The sequence below is a fragment of the Elaeis guineensis genome, chromosome 9, assembly GCF_000442705.2.
Source record: "Elaeis guineensis isolate ETL-2024a chromosome 9, EG11, whole genome shotgun sequence".
NCBI lineage: Eukaryota > Viridiplantae > Streptophyta > Magnoliopsida > Arecales > Arecaceae > Elaeis > Elaeis guineensis.
Genome location: NC_026001.2, coordinates 11,022,548 through 11,041,755, shown reverse-complemented (window position 1 = coordinate 11,041,755; position 19,208 = coordinate 11,022,548). Strand labels below are relative to the sequence as shown.

Sequence of the window (19,208 nt, the reverse complement as noted above, 5' to 3'; positions counted from 1 at the left end):
AAAAAATTTTCGTCGCAAAAAAATCATCGCAAAAAGATTATTTTCTTGTAGTGCATATATATCAAATACTTAAACACTGCAGTTAATTTATTTTTTCAATAATTTGTTTTAGAGCAAATTCAGTTGGATTATCATTTACATAAATTTATAGGTACCTTCAAAGAAGAGCTTTCTATGTGAGATAGTTCAGTAGAGAAATACAAGGACAATGTCCACATGACATCTCTTTTCTCATATGAATGCTATCTAATCCAATACATCAGTACCACTCAAGTTTCTTTATTGCGAAAAAAGATGATTCCGTCTCAAAGTTCTATTAACATGACTCAAAAATGAAAGGATTAATCTATATTGGCGAATTCTTACCTTTAATGCTGGTCAAACTCCACATAGTTTCCAGCAATTTGTCATGATCAATGTGTTAAGATAATCGAAAGATTCATGCTAGTTGGTCTCCACGGTGACGATAAACAATCAACATCTCAAAATGTTAAAATCAATTCTAGCTGGTCTCCATAATGTATAAATCGACATGTGTTCATGCTGATGTTAATACGTTGAACATCTTCACCATTAAGGCCAAACAAATGCAAAACTATATGTGTCATTATTTGTGGCAAACCAACTACATGGGTCCTTGTTGATGTGAATATGTGGCACTTGTATCTAATTAAGGTCAATGAATACAAAAGTCTCAGATGATGAACTTGTCAAGTCATAACCTAAGAAACAAAAGCACAAAGCTAGCTTAAGCTAGCTTACACGTGGAGCCATGTGTTCCAAGATTCTTGCATGCAATTTTCAAAGGTGGAAGGTTAAACAATAGCTAATACTGTCCTGAGAAAGAGAGAGAATTTGTTCTTTGTCACCAAACAGTATATGTGTACAACATTCCAAGCCTGTCATGTTTTTTAAGCTAGAGATCCAGTAAGTCACCGTCTTATTAAACTCCAACGCCCGTTCCATCAGTCCATCACTTGATAGGAACCATTCCTTGGATGGTCCCCTTTCCGGTGTCCATCGTTGGATTGGATGGTGACAGATCTAACGGCTCGAAGTGCACCGCAAATGGATGGCTTTCTCGTAATTAAAGTAATAGCAGGGGCGATTTTTTAGAGGATGAACCAACTACTTGGCTACTGTGCATCTCCCGCTTAGAAGGCATAGTGTCTCTCGCTTTGCCCCCCAGAGAGAGAGAGGGAGGAGAGAGAGAGAGAGAGAGAGAGAGAGAGGATTTCTGGTATAGATTTTGATTTGGATCGAATCGGAGGTCTTCTTGAATCGTTTCTAGAATTTTAAAATTTGTCAGATCTCTCATCTGCGATCTGGGATCCAAGTACTTCACTACGTCGGAGATTTCTTCTTGATCAAAAGGTACGCGCTCCCATCGCCCTTAATTTCTTGAATTCTCTTGAATTTTTCTTAATCTTGGTGCGGTGAGTGAGTGTTGGATCTGATCTAAAGATTCTAGGAAATGTAGTAGAATTCGTCGTCATTTGAAGCCTCATAGCTCGAATTCAGCTAATTTTCCTCCCGAACTCTTCGTTTTTGGTGGGGTTCTCCCAAAATTTTTCGATCCGAACCTGTGATCTAATTCTAGATTTGCAGAAATGTCCCTTTGTTGGAAAATCTTAGGAAGAAAGCCGATCGTTTAGTTCGACGTTTTGAACTGATCAAAATTGGATCTGATGTCAGTTCAGAAAAAATTACATCTTATTTCACGCTAGAATTCTACATCAAGAATTCAAGTTTAATGGGCGAAACTGATAAAATAGATTTGTATGGGAGGAGGAAAATGATATTTAAACTGATGAGTTCAGCATTTGAGCTGCAGTTTGATGTAAAATTTTATAAGTTTCGATCTCTGACCACGGAGCTCTGGAAAAGTTTTTTCTATTTTCGATTCAAAAACTATTCGAGAGAAGTATATTTTTTCGTTCTTTCTCTGTGAGTTCGGATCCTCTTTTACCTCAATACCGTCCATCTAAATCCCTACCGTCCATTGAGATGAGACCCATTAATCAACGGTTTATAGTTGAACAGATGGTGGGACCAGAGAGTTCGATCTCTTTTTGTTCCACTGGTTGGCCTAGAATCTGTTATCGTGTCTGCATTCTGGGTAGTGGTGGCCCCATAGCTGATGTGTCAATCCCCCATTGGGGTAAAGAACGGGCCCCGGCAGTATCATGTGGTCCCAACAAACACGTTAAAAGCTAGGATCTTGCATTTGCATTGAACGTAAGAGAAAAGGGCTCTTTCATGTGATCGGTTCCGACAAGTGCGTGTTATTCGTTGCTTGGAAATGGCAATGGCCTCCATGTGAGCCTTCTTTTTGTCCGCGAGTTCTTCGAGCGTGGAGTTCTCTTTCCACGTTACTTTCTGAAGGGATGGGATTTTTTAGTGATAAAAAGTGGGGAGATCGGGTGAGGTGTCCATCGGGCTCACAAGCTTATCAAATTTTAGTGGTTATGAGTCTTGCTCCGGGCACGTGCATAAAGCTGCCTTTTCTTTTCAATTTTTTCTAAATATTAAAGCTGAAATATTATAATAACAAAAATTTTCAAAAATCAAATTTACTAATCTTGGCCATTTATATGTATCTTATTTCAAATTGTGTCATCCGAGATAGCAAAATTAGCTTATATCTATGGTATTCTGATCTTTACAAGTACACAATCTGACCGTTTATTTAAAATTGGATGGTTTCCTATGCATGGTTGGATATCCGCGAAAGAGTAATGTAATTGGTATTTTTGTAATTAGACTTAAAATTATACCATTATCATTTCTACTCTCTCTTTCTAACCTTCTATCCCTAATGTGGAGGATGTTTCTGTCACGCCCCAAACCCAGCACTTGAGTTGGGCACGAGACACGGCCACACAACCCTGAGCAATGTCCTGATCATGTAAGGCCTAATAATTTAACACTTCAAAATTTTAAATAACCAATTAAATACCAAATCAATCAACCGAGTCACAACTTCAAATCGAATGTAAACTTGTTCAATACAATTATTCAAATGTTCATTAGTATCAGAGAATTTAAGCTAACTAAATTACTAAAGGCTTTAGTTCTCATTTGCTCTCGCCCAAACCATCCAACTAAGCATCCTGTGAGTCTGAAAAAAAATAAGAAGAAAATATGAGCTTCTCCAGCTCAGTAAGAATCACTGCACATGTACATCAAGCTAGTAGATAAAAGTAATATTTCTGAAATCAATACAATTGGTGAAGACTCATATGTATATAATAATTAAATATTATCATAAAGATGCATTTAATAATATGGATCATCATATATCATCAAGTGAAGTCTCCATTCATTTTTGAATTACATATTATATGTTGTATCTTCTCACATTTTCGGTTTTAATCTTTTATCCCTTTTTGGCTTTGGACTAACCCAGAGCATACCTCAATCTCTTCCCAATCCAATTATTCTTTCATATAAGCCTTTCAAGGCTGTCCAGATGAGCTCCTGGCCGGCTATCCACGAACGAAAGCCCGTGAGAGGCTGTCCCAGGCATAAGCTCCTGGCGGCTGTCCCAGGCATGAGCTCCTGACCGGCTGATTCATATGTCGAGGCTAGTCCAAAACATATCTTTTCATTTAATTCTTGATTTTATCGAATTATTTCAAATTACAGAATGATGAAATTGATAAGTCATATCCATAAGACTCATACCATCAATCATAAAAATCCTTTCATAACATACTCATATTTAAAAAAAATATTCATATAAGCCATATCTCAATGTCTCGAGCATAGAAAATTCATCGATTATAATTTCGATATTGCAAATTCAACATATAGACTAACAAATAAATAACATATATTTAGCGATGATCATGTACAGGATTCTTACCTTGATAAATAGAATTCAAATTCACAGCCTTATAGTCTGAAAATCAAACCCTACTCGTTGTCCCCCTGGTCGTTGGACTGTTCTCCTATCAAACAAAACAAATTAATTTAACCAAAAAAATTTTTTAAAAAAATTATATATTGAGGTTTATCGGAACTCTTACCTATGTTCCCCCCTTTTATATATATATATATATATATATATATATATATATATATATATATATATATATAATTTAATTTTTATTTATTTATTTATATATATATATGTGTGTGTGTATATATATATTTAATATATATATATATATTTTTTTTTATTTAGAGAAGAGAGAAGAGGCTTCTTCTTCTCTTCCCCACGATCAAAAACAGGGACCCGCGCTCTTTCCGAGCGCCTCCCCCTCATCCGGCCAGGTGAGCCACCTCCGGCCACCCTCTCCGGCAATGACTCGATGACGGCGAGGCTACCATCTCAGTGGCAGCCCCACCCCCCTTTGCTGCCGGCGGCGGAAGGAGAAAAACAACGTAAACAGGGGTGTCCCTGTTTGAGCCCAAACCGGCATCTCGCCGGCTTTCAAGCACCCGATGGCCGGAGGATCGATTCGAAAGAAAAAGAGAGAAAAAACGTACCTTGTTCCGACGGCCAAAAACAGCTTGACGGCCCTTTCTTCCGATCAACACTCACGGTGCCTCCCTTGAGAAAATTTCACAATTCCTCAAATTTCTTCGAAAATTTTTTGTTGAAAGATCCTAAGGGAGGAAGGGGATCTTTATAGTGAAGGTTTCCTACCCTAGCCGGACTCTTTGAGTCCGATTTCGCCGGAAAAGGGAAGGAAGAAGACTTCGATTAGGAGTCTTCCTTCTTCTGAAATTTGTTTTTTTTTTTATTGTTGGGCTGCCAAAGGTCTACAGGCTCAAGTACTGGGCCGTTATAGTTTCGGCTAACCTTGATATGATCCGAGGTGAACCAACTAAGCATGATTGACCTCATCATCTTGGACATGAACGATTTGAAGATGCCATCGTACCAGTTCGACAATCAATGACAATATGCCCGTAGCTATTATCACATGATTAAGGCATTTGTAATCATCGGAGCATGCGGTTAACTATTACAATCCATTTACTAGCTATTACTATATAGTTATTGTACACACCACTTGTTGCGGAAATGACTATCAACCATTGTAAGTAGGAGAGAGCAGAGCACCCTCAAATAATTCACTCGAGATCATGCCACTACTTTTACTCTCTCATTTTCTCCTTTCCATTATTCTTTAGCTTCCGATTGACTTCAATATTGAAGAGTTATCTATGGAAAAAACTTCGATAAATAAACTTCTTTTCAAACTTAAAAGTCAATTAAGGTATATTAGCAGCTGCACCAACCTTAGTTCATTTTGGCTCCAACCAACTTCAGCCCAATCTTGGAGCTTAGTAGCAGATAAGGGTGGTGATGAAAGCGCCATCGTGGATGAGATGTTGCTCAATCGAAGGGAACAAACAATGATGGTTATCATTTAGGAAGCAAATTTATGAGAATGTAGTCATGCATTGGGAGAAAACAATTAGCCATGAGAACTAAGTTTTTTTTAAACTATTTAGCTAGTATCATATTGAATTGAGCTATCAGTGCTCACACTATAAGCAAGACTGAGATATCATTTTTGTAATTGTCAATTTGTACATGTGAGGTGCTAGCAACATCATACTATAGGCCAAATATTTTGAGATGGTGCACATCAGCTATCATAGCTCAGGATCTTATCTAAAAGAACTAATCGAGATGCGCCATTCGAATTCATTGATCCTATATAAATATTTAAAATTTATATTAATTTATAATTAATATGAGATTAAATTCAAACCCACCTAGTTCATGCTTGATGCGAGATCAAACGCAAACCACATGGGTCCTCACGCCAATACCGCATGTCCAAACATTCGGTATTTGGATGCCTGCTTGCGTTAAAGATGCATATCATGCGTAATAGCTGTAGATGTAGCCGGAGTGCACCTAGCCATGACCACTAACAGCCAAAGAACGTTTGTGCAAATGGTACTGTATGGAATGCTACAAAACGTAGTAGTAGTTTAGACGCGAAGTTAGTACTACAAAAAAAGCTTTAGAAGTCACGTGACCAGAACGGCATTTGTCCAGTGCTTGTCAGAAATATTAAGTTATAGATAGTAACAGGCTACGTGTCCTCCCATATGACCTAACAAATGGAGTACGCGTCAAGTGTGAGTTCCATCAGTCTTTTGAGGCAGCAATAGCCCTTCCTGTCATCTGTTTCGGTCCAATTAAACTCCAGCCGTCCGTTGAGGAGGATCCAATTGATGGAACGTAGATGGTTAAAATAAAAGCCACACAGATATGGTGTGGATCCCGCCGTCTACTCACTTGCACACCGTATGGAGCATCAGAAGTGGGCCCACTCAACCAGAGACTGGCCCACCATTGCGTTAGACTAGATCTGAGACCCATCTCCTCTCCCATAAGTCTTCGTGCGAGTCCCACGTGCGCTGTAGTGAAGCTTTTCACCCCAGCGGAAGCAACGGTCGCTCCCCTCTCCCTACTTGAAAGCCAAGAAGGCAAGGACCTTCCGAGATGCCCATCGCACAAGAAAAGGACAAAATGGCCATATAAGTTAGGCCTGTGGAACTGAACTCCATTCATCTATCTCCCCATGACCCAACTACTTTTCTGTTCTTATTTATTTTACAGCGTTAGATTTCCAGCAAACATGATACGTGTGAAAACGTGCATTTATTAATGCTGCAATGATGCCCAAATCAGTATCTTTCTTTCTCTCTCCCGGTTTTGGAGCACTGCGCTTCTTTTCCGGCTATTGGTGATCTCAGAACTCTTCTTGAGCTGAAATCCTGGTGTTTGGGAGCCTAGTATTGGAAGCACAGGTTCAAGGGCTTCAAACCTCTAGTACTTCTTGTTTCAAGCTTTCAACCCTGGTTTGCTCTTGAGATCTTTCCTGCTCTCTTTTTTCCCTTGTTTCGGTTATCTTCTTGGTACCGAAAAGATGGAACAATACGATTGTTGTTATAGTTTTCCTTTTCTTACTTCGGTAAGGGTTATGATGCAGAGGAAAAGATAAAATCTTTGATTTTAACATACGGTAAGAAGTTGGAGGGCGGAATTTGTGATTTTTCTATTTTCAAGAATGTTTCTCTTGAGCAGCAATTTTTCTCTACTAATTTCGTTCCTCTCTCTCTCTCTCTCTCTCTCTTTATGGCTGTGGCATTACCTGTCATTTTTATAAAGGAAACATTGATCTTGTTAGTGTGGATGCAGAAACATTATCTTCCAAAATTTGATCATCATGCTGGAAAGAAATTACTTGTTTCCTTTTTATATTTGGTAAATTTACAGTTTAAAAGTCTGCTTTAGTTTCTGGAAGCTGGAATCTGCTGTTAGCACTGTCATAATATTTTCTTAAGCTTTGCTCTTTCAAGACGTGGGTTATGGAATTTTGATACGAGGAGACAGGTAACAAGAATGCAATACACAAGTCTCCTAGACGTTTGATTTTGATCTGTCGCAAAGTGGATGTTTGGTGTGTGATGCTAGTATTACTTAGTTTGCTTGACAGAATTTGTTATGAGAATACGTGGTAGTCAGTGAATGATCTCAATCTAAATCATTTTCAGGTGCTACTTTGATATTAACTACAGAATGTGTTGGAATGACTTGACCAACTTTCTTAGCTTGTTCTTGAATTATGCCCCTTCACATAGGTTCTTTTCTCCAAAGATTCTTGCTTCGCATAAGAAGTCCTTAATAACCTGGAAGACTACACCTGGAGAATTGAGATTTTATGTGAATCCTTCTCTTGTCCTTTTCCTTTATTTCTTTACTCGATTTCACTAAAACAACAACTCATCCTTTTTCTCTTGTTATTGTTTCCTATATTTACTTTTGTAGAGAAGTCTTGCATTTAGATTAGCACTGGCCACAGAGTTAATAGGGGCCTTTCTATGTATCTGTTTTGGCGAGATATATTGCCTTCGAAGCATGAGTGCTTTTCTAGATCTTTTTACCTTGTACTCTGTAATCTCCAAGATTGAAGATAGTAAAAATCTCCAACCATCTCTGCCTGTGGTTTTTTCTTTTAATTTAAAGGATTTTCGATATAAATCCTGTATTTGCGTTGATCTTTATTTTTGTTGATCTTTATTTTCTTCGATTTTTCTTTTATTTGGTGTCTTACTGCAACAACTTTAATTCCACTTTTGATGAAATCTAAGAATGTGCAGTGATAATCATTGAAACTTGAAATTGGTGGAGCAAACTTAGTTGGGAAAAATTAAATCTAGCCTTAAAATGTCCATCAGTTTATTGTTCAACTCTTTTTTACTAATGGTTCTCTGCATATTAGCATGATTGATTCTTTAGTTGTAGATTATTTTTTAAGTTCATGTTAGTCAACTGTTCATGAATTTTCTGCTCTTTAATGAATTATTCACCATAAATGCACCCAATATTTCATTTTGTTTCTTCACATAAGATTGTCATCTAAATTTCAGCACTTCCCTTCATTTCTCTTGCCAGCATAGAAATGAATTTTGTCTTTGTCATTGATGATCTATTTGTGTTCTCCAAAAGAGGCTAAACCTTTCCACAAATTTCCTCAATCCCCCTCTTCCCCCTTTTATATAGTTGTGATAGTTATCTGCTGAAATTATCAATAACAGCAGTAAGAACTTGTTCCTGAAATTTGCTCATGTTACCTTGTTAACAGCTGATACATCTTACACCTATGGCTTTATCTTGGTAGAAAGGAAGGACATCTTCCGGATTTTTCATGATGGAGGCTTCTTATTATGGGGTTTTGTAGTGGAAACCATTGTGTAAGACCTGGTTGATATGATATGGCAACTGATATTGGTCAAACTTATAATGGATGGTCGCATGATAAATTGTCGGACCATGATGACTCTCAGGTACTTCCTTCTTTTATTAGGTAACCCAGTAATTACTAATTCTGAATATTTTGTCTGTCCATTGTTTGTGCTTCTTAAAGTTGTTTTCTTCGACATAATGCTTGCGATATCATGTAAACTGCAGCTCTTTTTTATGTATTTCTTGTTATTCTCAACATAAGAAATGCCTTCATTATAAAGACTCTTTCTGTGCCTTCGATATTCTGTGGCTTTAAAGTAGTCCATTTTTTCTGAGTAATTTTAGTAAATTTTTCTTAGCATAGCGCTAAATACCTTGATTTTTATATATGGTCTTATGATTTGTTTTAACATTGAACTGTTGTGGAATCTTGCCTTCTCAATTATTTTAGCTCTTCTTTTAATGCACTATTCTTATGTATGAAACATGTGCTACTATATATCATGCTTTGCTGCATATATCCTGCTTATTAAGAGATTTTTTACTGTGCAAAACTTAATGTAAACCAATAGCGGTGCAAGTGTGTAACCTTTGGATATTCCAGCAAGTTCCTATATTAATCTGATGGCAGCATTAGTGCAACTTTTGGATGTGTTGTAGATTGAGGCTCTTGTGTCCACGACCTTTCAAATTTTATTTTTTTTTGTACAGCATATTAATCAACAAAGTGTCAAGAAATTTATTTAGTTTTGGGGTGCAAGATCATCCCATTAGGACTGCTAGCTCAGTATATAATGGACTAGCTATAAGGGCATATTACCACAGTTCAAAAGAACAGAATAATATGATATGCAGTGGTACGTGTGTTATGATGCTCCCCATTTCAACTCAAGTTAGATCATACATCAATGGTTTGCCAATAAGTCTGACATGTCTGCATCATATGTGACAACATGACAAGGTCATCAAGCCTCATTTTCAAGAGGATTTATGGTTGTGTTCATGGATCTTATTTCACAGAACTTTCTTAGTAGAGCATATAATGGCTGGAATGCTAGGCAAAGTTCATCACCTACTGATTAATAGCAAAGACATGATTTGCCTAAAGCCTGTTCCCATTGTTCTGATTTAATTCTTCTCGCTTTTATAATGAAAGTGAACTTTGTTCCCCAATTTAGTTACTGTCATAATGTTAAGCAGATTGATCATAGTATAGATTAGCAATCACTAATTTATGTGGGGAAACGAGATCAAGAAAGCTCATGATCATGACTCCACATATTTCTGGGTCAGAAGGCACAAATGGCATACAACATGTTTGAGTCTATATAAGATGCGCTGCAGCTCTAGTTCGGTTACCAATATGATAAGTTGAGCACTGACACAAATATTTTGATGCTATCTAAAATTTTAAGTTTAGACAGAAACCAGACTTTTAGAGAAGCCTGATAGGATAGAAAGTCGACTACATGGAATTGACTTTGTTTGTGAAACCTACGGAAGCATAGCATCAGCAGAGTTCACAGAAGTATAATGCACCGAACCAAGTAAGCATAGAGCCATATGATGATTATATTGGAGTATGGAAAGAGTAGATGTTGCAAAAGACAGGAAGGTTCAATGCAAAGGACATCACAGACAATATGTCAAACAAACAGAGAATAACTTACCTGTTGCCTTATGGTTGAGGGACAATTTTTGAGAGGAACATCATGCAAGCAATGACAGCATAGCTATGCTAGAGGAGTGAATCTCCCTTATGACTACTTGCACTGAAGCTTCTATTCCTCTGCTGATCAGTTGCTTGTACGATACATATTCATCAATCCTTATATGGTGTTACTTCTCCCATACTAAAGGGCACATTACATACTATATTGACTAGGCGGAAGTTCTTCTTGATAGGTGAGTGAATGATGGATCCAACAAGCCATCGAATATTTTATATGGTCATTTTCACAAAAGATTTGTCAGCGTTCTAAAAGAACATTGGACAGCTCATCAAGCAAGTGATGCATCAGCTTAATTGACCATGGATGTATAGTATTAGAGGATGTTGATTGTTGAGAGGTACGGCTAGATATGGTGAGAGATGTTGCAATAGAGAATCATAGATTAAATGTTGCAGCTAGCAAAGGATGTATTTGGCCAGAGCAACTAAATACTGAAGGAGATTCTTCTGTCGATTGATCTACATATTGTTGAATCTTGATACCCTAGGTCAACAACTCAAAAACTTTCTTAGCATGTTAACTGACAGTTAACCAATCTACATAAGCGTAATCTGAACATGAGCATTATCTTGCAAGAAGGATCTGAACACTAAGTTTCTCAAGTTCTCAGAATTTTAGTCGAAAGTACTAATCAAAAATGCAATTTGTGGGATAGACAGGAATTGCATTCCTAATAAATCACTAAATTTAAATTAGATACTGAATGTCATTTCTTCAGAACATAATATAATTACTATTACTTATATGTCACTAAAATATTAAAGCTATCTCTTATAACGTGTCATTGCTAATCTGAATAAAAATTTGTTACTACATCATTAAACAGTTTCTTGACTGAATGCTGTTGCTTTGGTCCATTTTGGGGAATTCTTGAAAATCATCATTCCATTGTTCTTATTCTCGTTTGCATTTTTGGAACATAATATCTTTCATTTTATCTCTCTTAAGTTCTACCTCGTTTTTCATTGTTATTCCCTTGTGTATATTATCTGTCTGGTCTGACTCTAAACTTCGTCCACATATGCATCATTAATTTTTGCTCTAAATTATGCCATCTCTAAGACACGTTTAGGGTTTAAAGGTACAAGGGCCTTGCCTTCCTGTTTGTTGGTTACTTGGTGCATACATATGAAGCTCTACGTGTCTTGTATCCTTTGAAACCTGAACTTGCAGTGCTTTGGGCTTAAACTGTAATTGGTCCTGATCTTCTTCAATTCCTTTGTGTCTTCACTATTCTGTAGTAGGATTATATGGACAAGATTGTTATTACGTGAGCTAGTATATCGTTGATATTTTATTTTGTTTCCTTTTTCTTTACTTTTCATTTCTTTTATGTAAGATCCTACATGTCACTTCTTTTTTTTCTTTTTTTTTTTTTTGTGGTTTGCAGGAAGTTTCAATTTCCCAAATGCTTGATCATGGTTCAATATCCTTTGGAAGATTTGCAGTTGAATCATTGTCATGGGAAAGAAGGTCGGTGTTTACTTGCGATAGACGACAAGAGGAGCTGGAGAAATTCAGAGCTCCTGGTTTAGTTGCCCAAAAGAAGGCATACTTTGAAGAGTATTACCAAAGGATTCGAGCTATGAAGGCTTCGCAGGAGAATCAGCAAACTGAACGCCCATCAGATCATGGTGGTGATGATAGTATTTCTAGCCAAACAGGAGAGGAAGATGAAACAGCTACACAACTTGAAAGTGTCAGAAATGGGGTAGCAAATGCTAACAATGCTTGCTTAAAAAATGCTGCAGTTGGAGTTGCCTCGGAAAAAGGGAAAAGCTTCAATGAAACTCTTCAATTAAAGGACTTGAACCAGGAGATTGTGACACCATCAGAAAAAAGCTTGGAAGAGATTGAAGAGGAAAAGAACTCAGACTATGCTCATCAGATGCGGACCTGGGATACAGAATCCTCAGTACATGTATCGCTGGTAAAAAGCAAAGAAGAAATTGGTCAGCATGATCTCAGTGGACTTGATGATGGAGGGATTTCAACAAAATATGACAATTCAGCATGTGATGCCATGACTGTGGCAGCTTCCCAAAGGACAGCATTATTTTCTGTAGATTCTAATCCAGAGAATTCAGAGCATTGGCTGGTTGACAACACTACTGTAGGGAAAATGAAGTCAGGTACTAAGAGGCATATGGAGAAACATGTATCAGTTCCAAAGGTCAAGAAGGTATGCCAAAGTTGGAATTGGACTTTTTTAATTACTTTTTGCTGCCTAATAGATCCGCATAATCAAATTTAAGTTGAATATATACCATTCCTAAGCTAATCGTTCACAAAACAGAAACAACCAAAAAAAAGGGGGAAAATGAATGAACATGAAGATCGAAATATCAAAATATTTCAAGTGCTTTAGATGACCAACTGCACTGCAACCATTGAAAATTCCATGTTAAGCATTTAGTTCCAAATCCATATCATGGTCATATGCCTTTTGCGATCCAAATGACTTTCATGATCACCATAGATCTTTATGATTGCTACAGATGAAGCTTTATGATGTTTTTAGCATGGTACCACATGCAGACATGTGATTTGATCCAGGGTGGAGATAGAAATCATCTTTTTGGTCAGGGGAGAAGGAGGGGGTGTTTGGGTAGAGTCAGGTTTTCTTATTGTAGTTTTTGATATATAATGCTAGAAGTTACAGTAAATATTATCACAAAACAATAAGTTATATGTCATTACCTAAACCCTTTTCAATAGATCATCCTAATTAAGCACAAGATATGGTTTAGGCTGTAGGAATATCCAAAAAGTCCCTAAGTAATTCAAAAATAATGTTTAAACCTCAAGTCAAATCTGACTTTCCAATCCCCCAGTTCCCCAAATGACACCAACCTGCTTCTGCACTTCAAAGCACAAGCATGGCTGTGGATTTTTTTTTTTTTTTGAAAAAGATAGGACATTATTTTATCAATTAAAGATTCATGATTTGTTAACAAGATTATGAAATTTATTATATTCGTGATTCATTCTCAAAATGATGTATGATTCATTGAGTGATTCGGCAAGGCTATCAATCAAGAATAATTCATTTTTTTTCAAAAAAAAAGTCAGCAAATTTGGTAGCTACGATTTTGAGTATAGTTTATCGGAATAATTGATTTGATAGATTGTGGTAATATTTCTCCAAGATAGGCTGTTAATCAAAGTAACGAATGCATTTATTTTGTCAATAATTTCTTCATGAAGAGTTCTACCATGAAGCATGTCAAGTTTGCTAACAAAATCTGTTTCTCCAGATTTTTTTTTTGAAAAGAAAAATCATTAAAGTTATACTCCTAGATTGCATAAATACTTCTTTCAAATATAGTTAGTAATTGTTTAGGGCCCGGCTATTCAAATTTGAAGCAATTCCTCTGTTCATGTAATTCCTTGCAAGCTTATTTGCTTTCCCAAGGTACAGTGGATTTTTCTTAATAGGAATCAGTTTATGGAAAACATGATAATTTATCCACAGATTGAAAAAGTACCTAGTGGCATGTCCATTGGATGATTAAGTAATTTCTTCATCTAATCTGTTGTCAGGGGCCTGCTGCCTTGGTGAGAAATGGCCTAGAGTTGGACTGCAAAAGCAAATCAGAAACAAATTCAACTCGAAGGCCACAATATCTATCTCAGGGGATGATCAGCAGGACAGATAACGGCATATTTTCAAGCAAGACTCATGCTGATAGAGTCTCAAGCAACTGCCGATCTACCTCTGTTGTTTCCCACAGACAACTTACAGAAGTGCGTTTTAGCGTTACAGTACCTCGCCCTTTTTCTTTTGCTACTGAAAAACGAGCTGCCAGCCCTTCTGGCATTAGAGAAGGTACACGAAGATTGGATCCCAAAACCTCAAACAAGTCAGCACCATCATTAAATCATGCAAATTTTGCAAATGTTCAGGTAACCTTTCCTTTGATAATTACTGCTCCAGAGCAATGGAATTGATACATTCCACTTCCTCCTTTGATGTTTTTTGTTTGAAGAAATCTTGCCAATTTTGCTTCACTTTGGTATTGTTAGTATTGTCGACGCCATCTCCAGACACATGAACTCTTAACACTTAGTGTTGTGAAATTATTTTTAAGAACATCTAAATGGCCTATGTTATATTTGTCTAGAAATTGCTTTGTAATACTCACTTGGGATTCATTCATCTAGTTCATTAAGTTGGAGGAAAATGTTCTTCTTAGGAGCAAGTTGCGAATGTCCTATTGGCTTGTTGGATTTCTTACTTTATTGATTCTAATTTCAACATGGGTTGTAGATAGAAAGGTGACAAGGTGCAAATCTATAATGGGTAGAGGCACATACATCAACAGCATATATTCTTATCTTGTTTGGGATAGATAAGTCTAAATGGCTCCAGTATAAGAACTTCATGTTATTTATCATTGTTGTAAAAGCCTTCTATATGTACTATTGTTTCTTTTTCTAGAATGTCATAATTTTATATCAAAATTGGTGTCAGTTTTGCATTCATGGCCACTCCATTTCACACTTATTGGTACTTCTGATCAAAGGCATTATAATAATATTGCCTCATCTGCATTTCTGTTTTTCTTGCAGGTTACTTCAAAGAAATCAGCCACAACTACTAGTGTGAAAAGTAGAGGATCAGAAAACAAAAGGTCGATTTTTTTGATGATTTTAGCAACCTTATTGAAGGATAGGTTCAGCTCATACTCACACCATTGTTCTGCACCATCTGATTTGGAATTTTTAGAGGCTTTGGAGAAGTCAGAAGAATGCCTTTAGCATCAGAGAGCAAAAATACCATTCCTAGGGGAGGAGGTATTACCATGCTTGGACCACCAAAGGCAAGGTATGTTACTTGCTTAAATCTTAACTTGCTGGAGTTGGCTATATTAGTATTTGGTTATGGAACTGGAATCTTGTGCCAGCACCATTTAGTTTTATCTTGAAACTGATGATTACTGGAACTACTTGGTTGACAGGCTGCAGATGAGAAAATTCATCTGGACTGTTTGCTCTTTATTTTTTTATATTCATTAGCTAGTAGGATCTAAAAATCCGAAGTTACCTGTGAACCAGGTCCATTAACCTTCCTGCTCGAGACAAGTCTGATCCAAATGGTGGAACTGTCTCCGGATCCATAGATGCTGTCAGACAAAATAAAAAGAAAGAGGTAAAGTTGGCTAGCTTAGCTGTTTGTTCTGTTCAGTGATATTTATGTTTTCTTGTGCATTCTTTGGCAACTTCCAAATAGTTGCTTCAAATCTTCATTCTAAACGTAGAGAGGTAAATAGCTCATCCTGTTCATTTGCATGCTCTATGATGTTTACATCCCTGTTTCATGCCCGATTCAGATAATATGTATAGTTATTTTAATCTCTATGGTCAAGTATGTATTACCTCTTATTAGTTTATATACAGCAGATTCTATAAATTTATGGTGATGCTTATGGATTTTATTCTGCAGGGGAAATTTGTAACGAGGTGCATGCCAGAGGTTCATGGTGTCAGTACAAAAAGTTTTGCCCCCCATCTGACTGGAAATCTGAGGAGAGAAAGTAAAAAGGTCTACTTCTTTCACAACAAATTAATTTCTTTAATGTTTAGGGATTTAGTAGGCAGTGTGATTATGTTATGGCACTACTTGTGTGTTTGCTCAGTAGATATTAGATGACCAGCAGGCGCGACACTGCTATGCATTCATTTACCTCCATGCTATTCGTCTACTGATATTCTTGCACAGCTGAGCACCCTAATGTTGACCAGGCAGCTCTCTTTGCACCATTCATTGTATAAAATTATGTTGTTATTTAAATGCTGAACTATTCTATACATCATTAGAAATCCTTACTTGAAGAAAAATGCGATACATTCAAATATATTTCCAAACATTTTTTCTCTGCACAGCTTGTTTGCCACAGTGTTCAAGGTGACTGGTGCTCTACACTACAACTCTCTTAAGAATTGCATGGATTGCATTAGTCGCACAAATCTCCTAAGGACATGGGAAACCAGCTGTGCAGAGTTTTGGACCCCCTTATTTGTTGCTCTTCTTTCAGTCAAGGAATTAAGAAGTGGTTGATCCTTCAATCTCAAGTCTTTCATACTAAAAGTAATTGTTAGTGGATTATGATATCCTGTATATGATGACTGTTGGAGGCTTGACAATCATTGGTATTGCCTCCAACGTACTAAAGAATCTCTTCGTTTATGGTACCCCTATATTTCTGCTGCTTCCTTTTCTAACAACATGTCAGACTTGAAGAGGAGAGAGTCACATAGTGCTAAATTCTGCAGATGATCCAATCATCTCAGACGGGTAACCTGTTGGTTAATGGACGGAAGCCACAATTTAGTGATCTGTCACTTGATGGGAGAAGGCCAAGGTATTCAAATCTGCATGCATGAAGCTTCCTAAATTGAGTCCTGCATTTTCAACTTGGAATGACCTCTTCTAGTTTTGCTACAGGCAAACGATGCCCCGATGGCGGTGACGGAGGTGGAACTCAAGTCTCAGGATGATTTGCGTGAAGGCATTTGTGTCCCAACGATATAAGCAGCATGTACAAAAGCGTTTCAATCTCTTGCCTGTTGGTGTTGATATATATATATATATATATGGGAAATATCAAATATGTCATGCGAATATGTAGTTTTGCACTGATGTTCTCCTTGATTACTAAAGTTGCTGCATTCAAGCGGTAGACGTGGGTAGTGATGTGACCTCTGTTGTTCCACGCGTATCTTTAGTGGTGGCACATTATAGTGGTCGTGAAGGGATCATTTTCCAGTTCAACTCATACTATAGTTTGATTATGTTATGATACTAATCCATTGGCAGGAAGAGGATATAAACAGCAATTGCAAAAGAGGTTTAGATGCTGTACCTGTTGGAGGGATCTGACCATCCATCCAATTTTGCATTCTTGGCTAATAGATGTGTTACAAAAGCTCGTGTATGGTTTTGCTAAAAAATTTACTAAATTGTTTAGAAATTTGGAATTGAAGGTCATGGTTGCAGAGAAGATGAATGGTTGCAGAGAAGATGGAATGTTGCGCTTCATTGCTTACCAAATCGTTTGGCCATTTGTCATAGTTTTAATCATGAGTAGGAATGATGGTGATTGGATATTATCCATCTGAATTCATTTTTGTATTTGATTCTATTCGGATATGGATAGAAATTTGAGTATCTGATTAATATCCGTATTCATTTTCGGTTAAAAAGAATGATATGGATATGGATAGATAATCATGTGATCCGATCCGAATAGTTGATTTTATTTGTAATCATAGTTAATTTTATCTAGTATCCATGAATTTTTTAAAAATATATATAATCATATTAATATACTATTAATTTGATTTACTATCTATTTAGTAATGTATTTGAATCTGCCATCACAAATTTAATTTTTCAACTTATCTTCATAGTTATATTTATATTTTAAGTATTCGATTTATATCTGTATTTATTTTAAATAAATATAAATATATTTTTTTATTAAATAAAATAAATATAGATATGGATGGTGATATCCCATTTTTATCCGATCGATTTCATGACGTATCTCCTGGGACTGGGAGTTGCACGAAAGGGAAGATGGTAGGAGTGGAATGAATGGTCAGTGGCTGCTGGCAGCTATTGTTCTAATTTCCCACTTTGACCATTTCTCCTGTGCATGAGTGGAATTGTCATTCCTTCAAATAGAGAAGTCATGGTTCTAAGAAAATGTGGTTCCATCATTTAATATCATACCAAATATTGAAATGACACCAAAACCGGAATCCCGTGCATTCCAACGCCCATTCCGGTAAACCAAATGCAGTGTAAAGAGTTTGGATTTGATTATTGTGGATAGATCTTTTATTATTGAGTCTGGATAATTATAATGTAGGTAGGTCTTCGATCCTCTCTTTTCCTTTAAAAAATAATAATGATTTCCAAATAACCGAAGTCCACGCATTGCTTCTTTGAAAGTAAGATTCAATGTCAAGTCTTGAGGCTGTCCCTTTCCATTTGCGCCTGGCTTCTTGCACGCTAGTGAGTAGCGAATAGAAACCCTGAGGTCATCGTCCCATAGGAATGCTCTTCTAAGGCCGAAAATTTTTAGACAGGCATAAAGAAATGATACCAGAAAATATGGATTTGGAGCAAGAAGGGTAAAGGGCTGACTCAAGAGAACATGAATTGGATCCAGGGGGGACCTAGCCACCGTTCTTTCCAGATTAAGATTTTGCAGTCACCACTAATGAAGAAAATGATGCTAGTATGAGGCGTCTTTCCAAAAAGTTGGAGGCCATTGTGTTTTAGTTATCTTTTGTTTTTTGTTTTTTGGTTATTTTTTTTTTTTGGGGTTTTGGTACATACTTATCTTTTGTTAATGAACGAAAAGTTTGCTCATTTTAAAATATGAAATGGGATTTCAAAAAATCCATATATATATCTATATATATAAATAATAGTAATAGTTATTTAATTATATATACAATATTAATGTTAAGAAAAATGATAGAATACAACATCTGCACCACAAAAATGATAGAATCCCAGAACTTGTAGTTGTTATGAAAAAAAAAAAAAGAAAGAAAGAAATACATATTAATGTCTCCTACTAAAAGACAATTAAAATATATTATTTTAAAAATCTATTTTTAAAAAATCACTCATCTGTTAGATTACCTATTTTTATATTAATTTTTAATAAAATATTTTTTCTTTACGACTGCATAGAGGTTCCAGTGACTCTTAAAACTGATCCATCCTGCCCATA

At 36.5% G+C, this 19,208-nt stretch overlaps 1 protein-coding gene across 7 annotated transcripts; it reads left to right on the top strand.

Annotated features, from left to right (window-relative positions):
* The first annotated feature begins 1,195 nt into the window (after positions 1-1,195).
* Positions 1,196-17,234, top strand: LOC105051661 (uncharacterized). 7 transcript variants are annotated; one of them, XM_073243664.1, is made up of 10 exons: positions 1,196-1,374; positions 8,622-8,823; positions 11,846-12,637; positions 13,999-14,361; positions 15,028-15,089; positions 15,185-15,283; positions 15,514-15,607; positions 15,902-16,000; positions 16,732-16,820; positions 16,904-17,234. In XM_073243664.1, the coding sequence occupies exons 2-10, from the start codon at positions 8,752-8,754 to the stop codon at positions 16,926-16,928; spliced, it is 1,695 nt and encodes a 564-aa protein (XP_073099765.1). In that variant the 5' UTR covers positions 1,196-1,374; positions 8,622-8,751; the 3' UTR covers positions 16,929-17,234. The 7 variants fall into 7 exon arrangements, with proteins under 7 accessions (XP_073099765.1, XP_073099768.1, XP_073099763.1 ...); XM_073243662.1 differs by lacking the exon at positions 1,196-1,374 and adding an exon at positions 6,387-6,783; XM_073243666.1 differs by lacking the exon at positions 1,196-1,374 and adding an exon at positions 6,387-6,834 and having other exon boundaries at positions 8,658-8,823.
* The last annotated feature ends 1,974 nt before the right edge of the window (positions 17,235-19,208 follow it).